Below are 17,652 nucleotides of genomic sequence, written 5' to 3'. Positions count from 1 at the left end.
AATATCGATTATTACTGATACGAAAATCCACAGTCAAAACAGCCAAATTTTAATACAACGTTACACTCATATACCAAATTCCGGCATATAAAGATACAGACACAGTTAAGAAAGAGTATAACCGCAAATCTAGAATGCCCAATTAGGAAGACAAGTTTGACGCTTGATTATATATCAAAACTATTATTAGATTGTCTGATACTTATGTTGCGTTACTTACAATTTTGATTGATCCATGATAGGTAAATACTTCTATTATACATATATGCTAAGTTAATTTCTTGTTCTTATGGGTAAGTAAATTATATACTATTTAAATCAAAATCAATACCTTTATCATTTAATTCCTTTTGCTTTTGAACTTTTTGATGTTCGAATTTTTCAACTAATTTAGTCCATTGTTTGTTAGATTTTGGTTTATCATTTTTATGTTTAGAAATTTTTTGCCATGGTATAACTTTAAATTTCTTTTCTGATCCATTAAATAATTCTTTTTCATTATCAATTATAACTTCACATTTTAATAAATGACCAAATAATAAATAATTATTCATAGTTTCAGCAGCAATCTTAGCAACATCGACATTTTCAAATTCAATAAATCCATAATGTTTGGATTTACCCGTTTTCTTATTTCTGGATAATTTTAAATTTATGATTTTTCCAAATTGTTCGAAATATTTAGTTAATTCTTCTTCTTGGAATCCTTCTGGTAATCTACCGATATATATGATTCCACGTTTAGATTTCTTATTAGCAGTTGCTGATCCTGAAGTTTGATCTTTAGTAATGACTCTATTAACTTTATGACCAGTGGTGGTTGCGAGTTTTTCAATGATCTTTTCGTCTTCTTCTTCATCTTTTTCTTCATCTTCTTCTTCTTCGTCATCATCTTCATCAGATAATCCTTCTACTTCTTCATCATCATCTTCACTTTCTTCTGATAATTCTTCTTGATCTTCTTCTTCTTCTTCAGATGATTCAGGTAATTGTAAATCTTCTTCTATTTCTTCTATAGTTTTTTCATTCTTTTCAGTCTTAGCTGGAGCCTTAGACTTCACTTGTTTAGTTGTACTTGCTCTAGCCATTATCCCTGTATAAATATATTCTATGTTTTAAACTAAGTATATGCTACAAACTTCTAAATCTTTCATACTGAAAAAAAAATATTTTAAATTCTTTTTTGATGAGATGGATAAAAATGTCTCTACACATAAAATAAAATTCAATTTTCATATTTTTCATACGCGACATTTTGCAATCCGACCATTTATATATATACAAGGGTATGTAACTTTACTTAAGAGCTTTCTCTAATAACTTGAATGTTTTTAAAACGGGTAACCCAACGATATTAAAGTAATCACCATTAATCAGAGAGAATAATAAACTTCCTAATTGTTGGAATTTGAATCCTCCTGCTACATGCAATCCTTCTTCTGAATTTATATATGCATCGATGATATCATCGCTATCTTCCGTATTGAATGTTAAATCTGTTATTTCTGTATCTTGATAGGTTGTGACTCTTGAATCATGAACTTTTATGATAGTTGTAGCAGAAATCACTTGAATATGAGGATGAGCTTTATATTTATCAAACATGATTCGTTGATTCTGTTTCGTTTCTGGTTTTTCAAATATCTCATTATTACATTTGATGATAGTATCACAAGTTAAGATAATCATATCTTGTTTTTCTTCTTGTTGTAATTCCTTTAGGATATACTCCCCCTTAAGTAAACTGGTAGTTATGACATAATCATTCTCGTTATAATCATCATGATTTAAGTCTTCTTTAAAATGAGATGGCTTTATATGGATTTGATCATGCTGAATATTTAAATTTTGTTGAAGGCTTTCTAATCGACGAGGTGACGTTGATCCAAGGATGAATTTGAATTGATTTAATTTATCATATAATTGATGGTTGAACATAGTTTAATGAAGTATCATTGATTGCTTCATGATCTTTACTGTTTGATTTATGGAAATTTTTAAGAAAATAAGGAGAGGCTTGGGAGGTATGGATGTGATTTCCTAATTGGGAAAACAATCTGAGCCGCACAATATGTAATTAGATATATATGATATATGGGGAATGAATGAAGGATGATAATGATGATGAGTTACTAGATAGGGACAATATACTAACCGATGATGCATATAATTGAAGTGGTTCACATATAATTATAACTTTATTCTTAACATGGATGGTCACTACTTTAATTTAACCAATAATCCAAACAACTAGTGACATTATGGATAAAATAAGTTATGAGGTAAGACAAGATAAATGAAAGCTAGTATGAAACTAAATAAAAAAAGATTAACCCTCCTTCTTCTTCTTTCCCTGACTTCCGAGAAGATTTGAGCTTCAAGATCAAATGGTGTGGGGGTCGTACTAGAAGTGGTAGGCTCTTCTGTTGGAATTTGCTCCAGTTCTTGTTGAACCACAACTTCTGATTCTTGCTCTATTTGATCTGTAGTATTATCAGTATTCATTATGATATATATAGATATAAACGATTAATAATCTATAAAGAAGTAGTTATAAGATCTAACTTTAAAATAAGGATAGGAGAAATAGTTAGATGTGGAGGGCGACATCCACACGACATGTAACATCAGGAAAGGATAAAGAAGAGTGCGACATTATTACTTAAAAGGGCAATGTGTGTGACAGACCAAAAGTTTCTAAGCAGACTGAACAAATTGATCTTTACAACACTTACAGCCAACCCAACCCAACTCAACTTAATTGAAGTGAAGTCATTGCTATCTATTAACACTTACAACCCAATCTCATAGGACCAATAGTCATCCATCAACAGTATCATTGTCAACCCCGACTGTGACCCTTAATAGAATTAGATAGATCAAACCCCCCTATAGATAGATGGCACATTCATCATGAGATTACTATATCTAGAAAACCCCCGTACCATTGCATTATACTCCGAAACTCATTCATTATTATTTCATCAACCTGAAAAATCAAAAAAAGTTATCGTTGAAATCAGTCCTAATGCTAGAATCAATCGTGAAAATGGGTTCAAACCTTTATTAGGTCGTGAAGTTTATGGATGTCTTGGATTGATTCATTTAGAACATCAAACTTTTGTAGCTATTATATCAGGAGCTATTATCAATGTAGCCAATCCTGTCAATTATGAATCAGTAGATAAGATCTTTGGTGTTGAATTCATCTCATTAACGGGTGATGAATGGGATTTCGTTAATTTAGATACTAATGGTATGCCAGTTTTAACTGCTAATGGTGAAGAAGATAATTATGATCCCAATTCAAGAATTGTTCATCCCTGTTTTGAATTAAAGAAATTATTATCCAATGGTTCATTTTATTATTCCAATGATTTTGATTTAACTTCAACTTTACAAAATAGAGGGATTGTTAATAATAATTTAAATTCAAATAAACCTCAAGTTTCAAGATCAATCATTGATCATTATCAAACGGAATATATGTGGAATTCATTCTTAATGGATGATTTATTAAAATTTAGAAAAAATTTAGATCAATATAGTCAAGAGATTGTGGATCAAAATAAATTTTTGGTCTCTGTGATTAGAGGTTTTGCAAAAACGATTCAACTAAATTCTTATCATGATTCAATTACTTTAGTTTCAAAACAATCTTGGAAAAGAGCAGGAACAAGATATAATGCCAGAGGTATTGATGATGATGGGAATGTTGCCAATTCAGTAGAAACAGAATTCATTTATTTTCAACCTTCAAGAGCATCCATATTCACATTTATTCAAATTAGAGGTTCCGTTCCAACATTTTGGGAACAAGATACTAATTTAATAAATCCAAAAATCACTTTAACAAGATCATTAGAAGCAACTCAACCGATTTATAATAAACATTTTCAAGACATATTTAATAAATATGGTGATTATCATATTGTCAATCTTTTATCAAAAACCAAACCAAATGAAATCTCAGTTTCAAAACGATATAAACAATTATACAATAATGCTCCCGATCATAGTGATACTGATATCTATACTGAATTTGATTTCCATCAAGAAACAAAACAACTGAATGCAGGTTTTGCCGCTGCTTCGAAGATCTTACCGTATTTGGAAGATTCCTTATCAAGATTTGGATGGTATTCTTATGATATTAATAATAAGGAAAGCATCATGAATCAAAATGGGGTATTTAGAACCAATTGTTTGGATTGTTTGGATAGAACTAATTTAATCCAACAAATAATTTGTCAAGAAGTTATAAAAATCATTCTTGAAAATCAAGGCAGTGGAAGTAATCATCGTGATAGAAATTCATTTGAAGATCTTAGACTTAAATATAATACTTTATGGGCCGATAATGGAGATGCCATATCTCAAATTTATACTGGTACAAATGCGTTAAAATCATCCTTTTCAAGAGCTGGTAAAATGAGTTTTGCCGGTGCTTTATCCGATGTAACGAAATCAGTATCAAGATTATATCAAAATACATTTGTAGATGGTAAGAAACAATCTACCATGGATTTATTATTAGGTTATGATGCTAAATATTCCAAACCGGTTAAAATTTTCGATCCTATAAATGATTACGTCAATGAACAATTAAGAAATCGATATAGCGAATTCACAACTTATGACAATATAAAGATCTTTGTTGGGACATATAATATCAATGCCTTAGATCCATCTAATGCCGGTGATTTAAGTACATGGTTATTCCCTCCTGAAAATTTCGATTATGAAGAATTACCTGATATTTACGCTATCGGATTACAAGAATTAATTGAGTTGAATGCCGGTGGAATGCTTAATGCTGATCCTACCTTACCTAGTAAATGGGCCAATATATTAAATTATCAATTAAATTCTCAAAATGTCGAATATCTATTATTAAGAACTGAATCAATTACATCAATGTCATTATTTTTATTTGTTAAGAAATCTCAAATTCATAATGTAACTCAAGTAGGTGGTGCTTCTAAAAAGACAGGTTTAGGTGGTATAGCCGCTAATAAAGGGGCATGTGGAGTTCGATTTGAATTTGGAAATACATCCTTTGTATTAATTACTTCTCATTTAGCTGCTGGTATGGCTGCTATTGTAGAAAGATTTAATGATTATTCAACTATTATGGCAGGATTAACGTTTACGAGAAATTATACTGTCAATGATCATGATCATGTGATTTGGTTTGGAGATTTAAATTATCGTATAGCATTAGCTAATGATCAATGTCGAAATCTGATTGAAAATGGAGCCTTTGATGAATTAATTACGTTAGATCAATTAAATCAAGAAATGAATACTAAAGGAGGAGCATTTACGGGATTTAAAGAAGGGGATATTAAATTTTATCCAACTTATAAATTCGATAAAGGGACGGAAAATTATGATACTTCTGAAAAACAAAGAGTTCCATCTTGGACTGATAGAGTGGTTTATTTAGATAATGAGAAATATGGAGAAAAATTACAACAATTGAATTATAATTCAGTGATGAATCTTAGAGTAAGTGATCATAAACCGGTTTATTCAACGTTCAAGAGTAAAGTTAAGTTTACTAATACAGCTAAGAAGAATGAATTATCAAAGAAATTATATGATCAATATAAAGTTGAACATGAAGGAGAAAGTCCATTATTAGAACTTTCAAGTTCTTTAAGTGGTGAATCTACCAGTGAAGCAAGTTTATTAGATGATTTCCCTTCATCGAATACTCCTTCTTCGTCACCAGCTCCAAGACTTCCAAATCGTCCTACTGTAACTAATAATAATGTTAATGATGGGAATGGAAATGGGAATGGTGTCGGTTTAGTGCCAAGAAGATTACCACCTCCTCCAGCTAGCAGAAAACAGAATGCTACTGATTTTACATCAACTCTTTCCCAAACGTTACCTAGGAAATTACCTCCTAAACCAGATGAAAATTTCTTAATTAATGGACCACCCCCACCAGCATATACATCTGCAAGTGCTCCACCACCTCCACCAGTTCGTAAATCAATTACTACATTATCAGCCAGTAATATTAATATTCCAACCCCTGTTAGTGCAAAACCCAAACCAACACCGATAGGATTTACTACAACACCATTAATACCAAGTAGATCCAATTCAGCTACTCCTGTGACACCACCACCTTCAAAAGTATCAATAGCACCATCAGCATCAGTTCCACCCCCATCGAGTTTATCACATACAAGTATACTTGATAAGGGAGTTAAACCCATGATACCGAAGAAACCAACACCATTAAGTACTACCAAGATAATTAAACCTAATAATGAAATAAGTAAATCAGATCCTGATTTATCAATTCAAACTAATCCAAAATTAGGTAATACTACTCCTCCAACTCCACCACCACCGAGATTGAATTCAAGTATTCAAAATTCTTCATCATTACCAAGTAGTATGTCTGAATGGAAACCATTAGTTCCAAAGTAGTTAAGTCATAATGCATATATATATAAATAATTAATCAATTTTGCAACTGTAGAATTTTTATAAGCTTCACACGTGAGTATTCACGTGACAAAATTTTTGATATATTTTTTGAGCACTTCAAAAATAGTCGTTTTTTCTGATTATCAAAAGGTTATAAACATATATATATACTTTACAAGATACAATACAAACCATACCAAGATGAGTTCTAAACGAATGAAGTTTATATCGATATCAGTGCCGGTATTATACGGTAATCATGCTTATAAATTAACACCCGAAATGAGAAAACCTACTACTCCACCTGATCATACTCATGAATGGACGGTATTTTTTAAACCTGTGATTGAAGATTTTGATTTAACACCATTGATTAAGAAAGTTACATTTAAATTACATGAAACATATGAGAATCCAGTTCGATCGATTGAAAAGCCGCCTTATCAAGTTACGGAATCGGGATGGGGTGAGTTTGAGATTATTATTAAATTACATTTTCATAGTGGGGTTGAATTAGGGATTAATGAAAAGAATTTTCAAATTTTTCATGGATTGAAATTACATCCTTTTAATCCTCAAATCCAACCTCCCAGAGAGAATGGTGAAGTTCATTCGGTTATCTATGATGAGTTGGTATTTCTGGAACCTACTGAGAAAGTATTTGAGATCTTGACTAATAAACCATGTAATCTTTTACCTTATAAATTATCGAATCCTGATAAACGAGATCAAGAGTATACTAGAACGGATGAGAATGAAGAGTTGGCAAGATTAGAGATATATATGAAGAAAGTTAGAGAAGAGATTGAAAATCAACGTAATGAATATAAAGATTTAGAACAAGAAAAATTAGCTTTATTACAATGAAGATAGGTTTTTTTAAGACGTTACGGAAATGCTTTCATTAAGTGTATAATAGTATGTAATATAATATATAATAATATAGAAATGATTTATTAATGGAAATATGCCATGTATTCTTCAATAAATCCTGGTAATTGTTCCAATTCAACCCCAAAATTCAAATGATTTGATAATCCACCTAAATTTCGATTTCTCAATGAGGATTTATTCATTAAACGATTTGAATTTGAATTTATAATGATGGGGATCTTACATCTTATAAGATCATTTTGATCAATCACATAAAGATAATCCAAGGGGTATAACCCCCCACCTAAGGGATCTTTTATTTTGAATGAGTTTACAAGTTGTAAACATTGATTATTGGTTGATATAGGGAAGGTTAATTGAGGTAAATTTGAAGATATGAATAAGATTTGAGAGTTGGTGGATGAAGTCGTATTGATCATCGATATGAATTTGTGTTGAATGATATCGATGTATTCTTTACCTTGAACTCCTAAGAAGAATACGAATCGTAAGTTGGTATTATTATTACTGGAATAATCAATATCCATTTGATTTAAATTACGCGTATGAGTAGATGATATTTGATGGAATATATGTTTGATAGGATCAGATAATGCTTCAGATTGATGAGATAGTATGAGGGTAGATGGAGGAGTCTTTGTAGTATACCTTTTAATAGGTTTCCTCTTGAGTCTTAAAGAATTTGGAGAAGGTGGGGAAGATGAAAAATCTTGAATAAATTGATTAAAATCAACTATACTAGGAGTTGGAGATATATTTTCCACCAAAAGTCCATCGAAACCTCGTTTCATTATGAATAGATGATAGTAGTTAGTTAGTATTGAATAAGTTATATTGAATATAGTATTAAAATCATATTTAAGGGAATCTCATGACAATGAGGAGAAAGGATATTGGCTATATTTATATAACTCTTAAATACACACACGCTAAATTTCATGTCTCAGTATTTCCGTCATTAAAAAAAAGAATTTTTTGTCACTAAAAAGATTTAGAGCTTAGTGCTTACAGCTGCTGCTGCTCCCCCACTAAACATAGAGACAAGCCACGCCACGAGAAAAATAGAAGAAAAAAAAAATAAGTCATAACAATGAAGCACAATCTCACTAAATTGGTAAAAAGTGGAGAAGTAATTTAGTGAGAAGTCACTCCCCATCTAACCGGTAAAGTACTGTAAATAAATATTTTACCACATGATTTATAATTTGTATGTAATCCATTTTTCATCTAGACCTTAAATATATCGTATAAGTATTAGATAAGATTTTCTTGATTTATGGCATTTACCGGGGATTATGCATTAAGATATAAAAAAGATGGTCTGTATTGGATAAGTTGTTATGGTTTAGGTATACGACCAGTGGGACCACTTCATTACAGTTCCCTTAAGTTCCCTTAAGTTCCCTCTCTCTCTGTCGTTAAATTTTAATGACATAAAAAATTTATTTATTTTATGACAAGAAAAAAAAAACAAATTTGACATGACAAAAAAAAATGACATCAGCCTAACTGCAACCGTCACTCCTCCCATTCATCTCACTAAGTAAAAATTCGCAACAGTAAATTTAATGAGCTTTTTTTTACAACAACCAGCCAAGTCTTGTAACAGGATAGAAAACAGCGGTTAATATATAATGCTGAATTATACTTTGAATCATGATGACTCTGACTCTGAGTCAGAGTCAACCCATTCCAGTTCTCATGTTAAATATAAATCATTTGAAAAGACTAGAACTTTTGAAATCAATTTAAAACATAGTAATACTACTATTACTTCATTTATATCAACTTCTGATTTAGAAACTATTTATGCTGATTATGATTCATCCCAAGATTCTTCCTCTGATACTTCAAATGATGATGATGATTATAGTACTAATAGTCAAATGGGATTATTAGATACTAATGATGATCTAATCTATGATCAATTCACTCAAGCTTCAAGTCCAAGTTTAAATAAAGTAGATGCTCTATTTGATTTAACTAGTTTTGATAACTTTAATCTAACTAATAATAGTGAAATAACCGATCCTCTATTAGAATATACTCCATCTACTGATATGATTAATATTACTTCTTCTACTTCTACTATCCCCAGAAAATATCATCATCATCATCATCATCATCATAATATATTTCATAATATAGTAACTTCAAATAAATGGTCATTGCATAGAAAGGGTAAATCATCTACAACTACTTTAGATAGTTTCACTCTTCCTGAATGTTCAACCTCTTTATTGTTACATGGTTCACCATCATCTTCTACTTCATCACTGAAGAATCATAAATTGTCTTCTAAATTAGATAATTATAAACGATTCTTTCCTAAAACTTATCACATTTTACACAAGTTATAACTCATAATTGTATGATATTATACCACTAATTAACTAATGTCATCATAATCAGTCATCTCCATCCATTCATCTAAGGTATTATTGTCATCATTGTCATGGTATTGTCATTACCGTAAATCATCATCATCATCACTATAATTTTTTTTGTCACTAGTGACAACTGATGGTGGTTCACTAATTACCGGCCCTTTATTTCATCATCAGAGGGAAAAAAAAACAAAATTTATTTACAACCAAAATAAATTTACCGTAAAAATATCAACAACAACAACAACAACAACAACAACAACATCCATTCCTTATCATCATAATCCATCCATCCTCACATACACAGCTTATAAATGACTCTTAAGACTATATACATAGCCAGACATGGTTACAGATCCAATTGGTTACCTGAACCTCATCCTCCTAATCCAACTGGTATCGATAGTGATCCTCCTTTAGCTCCTCATGGGGTGGATCAAGCTAAACAATTGGCAGCTTATTTACATTCTTTACCAAGTATAGAACAACCCCAATTCATCATATCATCCCCATTTTATAGATGTGTGGAAACTTGTCAACCGATTGCTCAAATACTATCTTTATCTGTAGTGATTGAACGTGGTGTTGGTGAATGGTATAGAAAAGGTCGTAAAGTAATTCCATCACCGGCAAATTATGATACTTTACATCGATTTTTTAAAGATGTATTAGTTGAAGAATCTGAATGGCCCAGAGATGAAACTATTGGAATTATACCATCTTTATCAGGTGAAACTCCTGAAGAAATCTTTGATAGAGCAAGTTTATTTTGGAAAAAATTCTTTCCCATATTTGAAAATAAATATCCTCATATTGAATCAATTTTAATTGTAACTCATGCTGCTACTAAGATTGCCTTAGGGACAAGTTTATTAGGATTATCAACTGTTTATGATTCCATTGATGAACATGGTACTAAACCAAGAGCAGGTGCTTGTTCATTAGATAAATATATTAAATCTAATTCAAATCAATGGGAAAATGTTATGAATGGTAATTGTGAATTTTTATTAAAAGGAGAAGAAATGCATTGGGATTTCCTGATAACTGTTGAAGCTGGATCTGATGAAGATATTAAACTTCGAAAATTAAAAGAATTAGAATTACAAAAACAAAATGAAAATAAGAAACAAATTAAAGATACAACTCCAGTTACTGAAATTGCAACTGGTCAAGAAAATGATGATGAATTTGAAGTAAGTAAATTTTAATGTACTGAATCTTAATTAATTTAAAAACTTTATACTAACTGTAATAAAAATTCTAACAGGATGTTTATGTAACGGTAGATATACCAATGTTTGGTAAATCTCAAGCATTTGATGATGCTACTTCTAATACCAATACAAGTACCAACCACAATAACAACAACAACAATAATAATCCAAGTTCAAAAGTCAATTATATCAAACCATCATCACATTTCCAATTCACTGATTTAAATAATGAAAATCCTTTAATTAAACTTTCTAATAATGCATCAATTGCTGGACCAGGTGGGAATGATAATGAAGGTGGAATAGATAATATTAATATTATAGATGGGAAAATATATGAAACCAATTGGAAGAAATTAATTGGTACTGATTTAATATTTGATGATTATGGTGAATTAATTGGTAAAGTTCATGAACATTTAACTATTAGTGAAAATGTTAAAATTATTGCCAAGGATTCAAATAAAATTAAAACTGAAGATGATGCTGATGAAACTACAGGTGATATTGAGATGGAAGATAGTAATGAGAATGATCATACATTCTTAAATCGGGCTATTAAATATGCAAAGAAGAAAGCAGTTGACACTACTTAGATTATATATATATATATTATTTATTAATTAATCTACTTTTGAGAGGTTACATTCTTTTGAATATGATTCATAAACACTTGATAACTTGTATCATCGGTAAATACATCATATCTTGATCCAATACCAGTTAAATGATTTGGATTTGTAGCATAACTTGTTGAAGGATTTAATTTTGCCATTAAAAATCTAGCTTGAGATCCACCTTCATCACAATCAATAAATCTTGGTAATGGGAATCTTTCCATAAGAATTTGCATAGCTTCTTGTTTTGGAGCATCTAAAAATGATTTGATATGTTCATATTCCGGTAAATCTTGATATCCTGCTTTTCTCCATTCAGCTACGGTTGAACCATGATGAATTAATATATGAAAAAATGTATCTAATAATAACATTTTTCCATGACCTAATGAAGCTGAATCTAATAAGGCTGGAGCAGCTTCATAATGAGTTTCACCCGTTTCTTCATCTTCAAAAGTTTGATCAATATCATAACTTAATAATAATGGTTGGATCATTAATAATGCATTATTGACATCTTCATGCATGAACACATGTCTTATATATGAAGTTTCATCAGGTGAATTACCAAATACATTTATGAATTGGGATCTTCTTAAATTAAACATGAATTGAGGTAACAAGGAATAATTTGCTGCGATTTGAAATGAATCAAATATTCCGGCAGTATACACTGCAAATCTAGTACAGAAATTAATCAACATTTGATCTAAATTCTTAATTATAGTGGTTGATTTTTGAGATGTTGTGGTTTTTTTAGAATCAGCCGCCGTATTGAAATTCCCTGGTTGTAATTTATTAATCGCATCTCTGGCAAGTAATACAACAGCAGCTTCTTGATCAAATCCTAATTCTAAAGTTGCCATATCTGTATCCGATACCACATTAACCGGTATGGTTGTAACTCTTAATCTCATTTCTCCTGATGGATGTTGATAATGGAAAAGAAATTGAATATAAGTGAATCCCATTACATTTGAATTCACTTTATCAAAATATATAGCATAAGTAGATTGAGGATTCACATTACATAATTTCCAACAATTTGATCCACTTTCACCCATGATATAAGTAGAAAGATATTTTTCATCCGATGCTCTTATACATGGTATAGCAGTACCATTCCCGATTAAACCTTGGATTTTTAAATCAGGACATGCTTTAACTTCTAAAGTAGCATTGAATCCCATATCTAATGTATCTGCATCTTCTTCATTTTTCTTTTTAAAGAATTTAATAAAACTTTGTTTGAAAATAGCAGTATTAAATGAATCACTCATTACCACTGTTCCTCCTGTTTTATAACATATTTCATCCATTTCAAATAATCCCACTTGATTATAACTTCCAATGAAAAAATTACAACTTAATCCTAATGAAATTAAAGTTTTTGTAATTTCATGATAAAATTTCTTTGCTTTGGTAAATAATGAAGTATCAGATTTAGTTTTAGTGGATGTAGTTGGACCTTGAGGTAAAGTTGAATGTTCATATTTTTCTATATCATGATGAGATCTTAATGGTTCTTTTAATAAATTACTGACAATCTTACCGGGTCCAAACGTAGCCATTCCTCCTATGAAACAAAGAATATGACCTCGAGTAGTAGTAATATGATCTCCTAAGATTGATTTCAATAATAATGAAGCAATATTAATCGCACTCCCAGTTGCTCTATCCAATCTTTGTTTTGATTTCGAATGAGGAAATGAATTTGGAATTAAATTTTCAATGATATTAGTTAATTGATACTCTACCAAACTTACTGGTTGTAAGAATCTTCTCCCAATAGGACCAATCACACGATCAAGATTGGAATACCCATTATTATCATTATGATTCGATGATAATCCTTGGGCTAATAATCCTAATGATTTTGAAATTTGATCTAATGTATATTCTTTATTCCCATTGAAAGTGAATGATTTAATATCATTGGATGTTAAATCATGGATTTGAACATGTTTACCAAATGATATGAATCCTACTAATGCATTCTCAGGTAAAAGACTTAATGATATAATTAAGGATTCTTTAAGTGATGCAAATGCATCGGAAACATCTTCATCTTCAAAACATGTATCCACCACAAAGAAGAAAATAGGAGGTAATTGACTCGTTTTACCGGTTAAATATTCAATTGTACTGGCTGATTGATCTAATACTGGCATATATGCTGCAGGAGGAATATTAGGTGGGAATTGATTTGTAAATGAACAAAATTGACATGTCCAAAGATTATTGTTGATGAATGCATATGGATTCAATACGGAGTAACATTGACGACAAGTAATGTAACTATTGGGAGCGAGTAATTGAGATTCTGATTTATTATTCAATGGAGTATACATGGATCCAAATGGAATGACATTTCGTTGATGTTGGAATTTGGATCGTGGTAACACGTTCCAAGAAAGTCTAACACCATCTTTCTCTTCTCTAGCTTCGAAAGCACTCATGATTGATTGCTCTTACTAGATTCTCTATAACGACACCACACGTCCCCTGAGAAGATTAAATCTTTGATGGTTGAATTGGTAACAGTGAATGTTGCTTTTCTTTGGTGGTCAATTTGGCGATCCTTTTTTTTTTTTTTTTTCGTTATTGGATCTTGTGATTCACCAAAATACAGGGCTACCAATTAGGACATGAATGTGACAAAATAGATATAATTTATCATGATAACACCCATTTACTTATTCCTAACTATTCCATTACTTCAAAGTATGTTACATAATTACTTTAATGACCAATTCAGAAGAGTTTTGCTTATACCTTCCTTCAATTTTGTGGTTGCCAGATTTTTAATGTGACTATCTTAAAATTGTTATGCATTCAATTCTATATAATACAAACTTTACAACAATCACAAATTTTTATATCATTTGATGTTTTAATCATAATTATTCAACATGTTAGAAGGACACGAACCCTTGAATCTAATTGATTACAAGTCAAGAACACAAATGCGCGATGAAAGTAGAGAATTCGTTTTACAAGCTGCTATTGCTTGGGTACTGATAATTTTCATTGGAACTGCTGTTCGTTATGTATATGATATTATTGGAAGTTTTGCCGAAGTTACGAGATATGATTATTAAGCGCTTTCACCAGATTTTCAAGGAGTGATAATTTTAATATGCTTATTATCATATTGATTAAAAAAAGAATCTAACTCTTTGAATGAACTAAACTGATGTATCTTTTAACCTCAAACACAAACATTCCAGATGAGGCCACCTAGAAAAGGAGAATTATGTGATATTGAAATTGTATTAATATTTGTTACACCGTTCATATTGATTTATTTACATAAATATATGACACCATGGTTTTGGGATGAACTTTGCTTCACTGCTTGGATCTTAGCTAATGAGATGTATAATATGCTTACCAAGGGACCATTCTATAAATTTGCAAAAGTGATGGATATTTATCCTAGATTAATTATGGAATTGGTAAAAGCAGGATATGAGGAGACACAATAGATATAATTCTTATCATATGGTTAGCTTAACTAAATAAATAAATTCTAGTTATCAGTTACAACTTCAGTAAATACAACTTAATCTACATAGGTTTAAGCTAATAAATGATATGATTTATGTATAGTTGCAAAATTGTAGTAGTAGTTAATTTTTATATACCGGAAATTGACACCAAAAAAAAAAAGTATCACCAAAATTTTCCAGATTTTTTCAAACCTCCCACTGTAAGACTAAACCGGTAGTATAGTATAGATCAATCACCATGTTAAGGAGGATACTAACCAATCGTGCTAGAATAAGGATACGTAATACTACTATTCGATTCAATTCATCCAAATCAATCATAAGTGGAGATAGTCTTGATTATGAGACGAGAAAAGGTATCATTAGTCAAAACCCAAGTGGGTATTATCCACCTATAAATCAACTTCGTCAAAAATTCAAAGGGAAATTATTACTGACCCGTTTATTCCGTGATCAATTTAAAGATGAAGATTTCACTCAATATGAAAAGAAGTTATATCCTCAGGAGAAATTCTTAGTGGAGGGTCAGATTGTATCGATTCGAAAATCGGGGAAATCATTATATTTTGTTGATATTATCCAACTGGGAGTTCGATTACAATTCATGATTAATAAAAGTATGATAACTGATACAGATTCTGATTTTGATAAAGTTCATTCTCAATTTAAAAAGGGAGATTATGTATTAGGATTTGGATATGCATCTGTGAGTAATGTGGGGGAATTAAGTTTGAAATTATCATCACCTTTACAAATGTTGGTTCCATGTTTACAAGAGATTCCGAATAAATTAGAAGATAAAGGGATTATTAATTCGAATAGAGTATTAAATTATCTTGTTAATCCGAGTGTGAGTAAGACTCCAATTATAATTAAATCAAAGATAATTCAATCGATAAGGAAATTTCTTCTTGATCGAGAATTTTTAGAAGTTCAAACTCCGATCTTGAGTGGATTCGGGACAGGTGCCAATGCTCAACCATTCACGACGGTGGCTAATTCATTATCGGAAGAATTGGTTCAATTAAGAGTGGCACCCGAATTATGGTTAAAGAAATTGATTATTAGTGGATTTGATCGAATTTTTGAAATTGGGAATAGTTTTCGAAATGAAGGGATTGATGCAAGTCATAATCCTGAATTTACTACTTGTGAGTTTTATCAAACTTATATAAATTTATCTGATTTAATGAGAACGACAGAACAAATGATTAAATTTGTTTATCAAGATTTATATCATATAATGGATGAAGGGGTTAGAGATGAATTAAACCCATTGAAAAGTTTTAAAGAGTATCCTAAATTTGATTTTGTAAGTACGTTGGAACTGAAGACAGGAGTTAAATTACCATGTGAATTATCATCGATTAATTTAATTAGATATTTGGAAACGATTGGTATTCCAATTCCAGATAATAAATCACCATCTAATTTATTAGATGTTTTATCATCAACTTATTTAGAATCAATTTCATTAGAAGAAACTTATAAGAATGTACCTATTTTCATTTATAATCAACCATCGATTTTATCTCCATTAGCGAAATCAACTATGATTGAATATGATGGAGGTAGAAATTATGATATTTCCCTTCGATTTGAATTATTCATTAATGGAAAAGAATATGTGAATGCATATGAAGAAGAGAATTCCCCGTTTGAACAAGAATCTAAATTCAAATTACAAGAATTATCGAAAGCTAATTTCAATGATGAAGAGATGTTGATTCCGGATTGGAAATATATTCAAAGTATGGAATATGGCTTACCACCTACGGGAGGATTTGGATGTGGTATTGATAGATTAGCAATGTTATTTGCCGGTGTGGATAGAATAGATCAAGTGTTACCATTTGGTAATTTAAGAGATGTGAAGAAACAATGAAGAATTGGATGTACATAGATAACGTTAAATAATGATAAATGTAAATAGAATAAGCTTAAGCGACATTATTGTTTTGCTGTAGAGAATGTTCTATATCAATGGATGATATGATCAAAAGTATGCCAAACCATTATAGAAAGTATAATAAGACGCGTCAGTTATGGAAGTACCCACGATATGAATAGAAGAATGATAAAGAGGAGGCGGCGGCGGCGGCGATCGATATAAAAACTCTAAATAGATAACATAAATAATAATAAACAGACTAATGCATCATTAAGTCATATCATAATCAGACGGACCCTTCACCTTTCAGTTATACAAACTGTATTATCATGTAGATCATCATCCTCATCCTCATCCTCATTCCGACAAAATTCTCTCTCTCTATTTCTCCCTACAAGAAAAAAAACATGTCGTGCTTTTGTGGCATTTTTTAATTTTATTGACGATAAAAAAGTTGTCTCAGTAACTAACGATATAAATAGGGATTAGACGATGATGATGACTATAATTATTCTGGGTAGATAGATACAAAATGGAGCAACTTAGGAAAAGTATATGGGTGTGCTGTTCAGAACAGAACTTGACTAACCCTGAAAATCATCATCATCAAGACGTTAAGATTATAATTGTAATAAATGGTAAATCAGAAGTAAGGGCACCAACTGGGCCAGTAAATAAAAAATT

General features: G+C 30.7%; 10 protein-coding genes across 10 annotated transcripts; 6 read left to right on the top strand and 4 right to left on the bottom strand. All coding sequences in view use genetic code 12, as the record gives it.

Moving 5' to 3' along the window:
* Nucleotides 1–58: 58 nt before the first annotated feature.
* Nucleotides 59–1,311, bottom strand: NOP15 (rRNA-binding ribosome biosynthesis protein). Its single transcript, XM_064904080.1, has one exon. It carries the CDS (start codon nucleotides 1,086–1,088, stop codon nucleotides 303–305), a length of 786 nt encoding a protein of 261 aa, XP_064760375.1. The 5' UTR covers nucleotides 1,089–1,311; the 3' UTR covers nucleotides 59–302.
* Nucleotides 1,193–2,099, bottom strand: DFJ63DRAFT_214233 (nucleotide diphosphatase). The gene has a single exon (XM_064904073.1). The coding sequence runs from the start codon at nucleotides 1,936–1,938 to the stop codon at nucleotides 1,297–1,299; it is 642 nt and encodes a 213-aa protein (XP_064760374.1). The 5' UTR covers nucleotides 1,939–2,099; the 3' UTR covers nucleotides 1,193–1,296.
* Nucleotides 2,100–2,709: 610 nt separating this feature from the next.
* Nucleotides 2,710–6,551, top strand: DFJ63DRAFT_214235 (phosphatidylinositol-3-/phosphoinositide 5-phosphatase). Its single transcript, XM_064904074.1, has one exon. It carries the CDS (start codon nucleotides 2,914–2,916, stop codon nucleotides 6,448–6,450), a length of 3,537 nt encoding a protein of 1,178 aa, XP_064760373.1. The 5' UTR covers nucleotides 2,710–2,913; the 3' UTR covers nucleotides 6,451–6,551.
* Nucleotides 6,552–7,362, top strand: YAF9 (Yaf9p). The gene has a single exon (XM_064904075.1). The coding sequence runs from the start codon at nucleotides 6,652–6,654 to the stop codon at nucleotides 7,315–7,317; it is 666 nt and encodes a 221-aa protein (XP_064760372.1). The 5' UTR covers nucleotides 6,552–6,651; the 3' UTR covers nucleotides 7,318–7,362.
* On the bottom strand, nucleotides 7,362–8,235 carry DFJ63DRAFT_214289 (uncharacterized protein). Its single transcript, XM_064904079.1, has one exon. It carries the CDS (start codon nucleotides 8,133–8,135, stop codon nucleotides 7,407–7,409), a length of 729 nt encoding a protein of 242 aa, XP_064760371.1. The 5' UTR covers nucleotides 8,136–8,235; the 3' UTR covers nucleotides 7,362–7,406.
* A 743-nt stretch (nucleotides 8,236–8,978) lies between these two features.
* On the top strand, nucleotides 8,979–9,704 carry DFJ63DRAFT_314796 (uncharacterized protein; the record flags this gene model as incomplete). Its single annotated transcript, XM_064906429.1, has 1 exon — nucleotides 8,979–9,704. One exon carries the CDS (start codon nucleotides 8,979–8,981, stop codon nucleotides 9,702–9,704), a length of 726 nt encoding a protein of 241 aa, XP_064760370.1.
* A 170-nt stretch (nucleotides 9,705–9,874) lies between these two features.
* DFJ63DRAFT_214286 (transcription factor TFIIIC subunit) lies at nucleotides 9,875–11,259 on the top strand. Its single transcript, XM_064904078.1, has one exon. It carries the CDS (start codon nucleotides 10,046–10,048, stop codon nucleotides 10,940–10,942), a length of 897 nt encoding a protein of 298 aa, XP_064760369.1. The 5' UTR covers nucleotides 9,875–10,045; the 3' UTR covers nucleotides 10,943–11,259.
* On the bottom strand, nucleotides 11,260–14,140 carry DFJ63DRAFT_214275 (uncharacterized protein). Its single transcript, XM_064904077.1, has one exon. It carries the CDS (start codon nucleotides 14,022–14,024, stop codon nucleotides 11,577–11,579), a length of 2,448 nt encoding a protein of 815 aa, XP_064760368.1. The 5' UTR covers nucleotides 14,025–14,140; the 3' UTR covers nucleotides 11,260–11,576.
* A 337-nt stretch (nucleotides 14,141–14,477) lies between these two features.
* DFJ63DRAFT_336919 (uncharacterized protein) lies at nucleotides 14,478–15,053 on the top strand (the record flags this gene model as incomplete). The annotated part of the gene is made up of 2 exons (XM_064908451.1): nucleotides 14,478–14,645; nucleotides 14,796–15,053. The coding sequence occupies 2 exons, from the start codon at nucleotides 14,478–14,480 to the stop codon at nucleotides 15,051–15,053; spliced, it is 426 nt and encodes a 141-aa protein (XP_064760367.1).
* A 131-nt stretch (nucleotides 15,054–15,184) lies between these two features.
* MSK1 (lysine--tRNA ligase) lies at nucleotides 15,185–17,231 on the top strand. The gene has a single exon (XM_064904076.1). The coding sequence runs from the start codon at nucleotides 15,316–15,318 to the stop codon at nucleotides 16,960–16,962; it is 1,647 nt and encodes a 548-aa protein (XP_064760366.1). The 5' UTR covers nucleotides 15,185–15,315; the 3' UTR covers nucleotides 16,963–17,231.
* The last annotated feature ends 421 nt before the right edge of the window (nucleotides 17,232–17,652 follow it).

Source organism: Scheffersomyces coipomensis (assembly GCF_036884675.1).
Source record: "Scheffersomyces coipomensis strain NRRL Y-17651 chromosome Unknown DFJ63scaffold_6, whole genome shotgun sequence".
Lineage (NCBI taxonomy): Eukaryota > Fungi > Ascomycota > Pichiomycetes > Serinales > Debaryomycetaceae > Scheffersomyces > Scheffersomyces coipomensis.
Note: the sequence above shows the minus strand (reverse complement) of the source record. Positions and strands in the feature narration are given on the sequence as shown.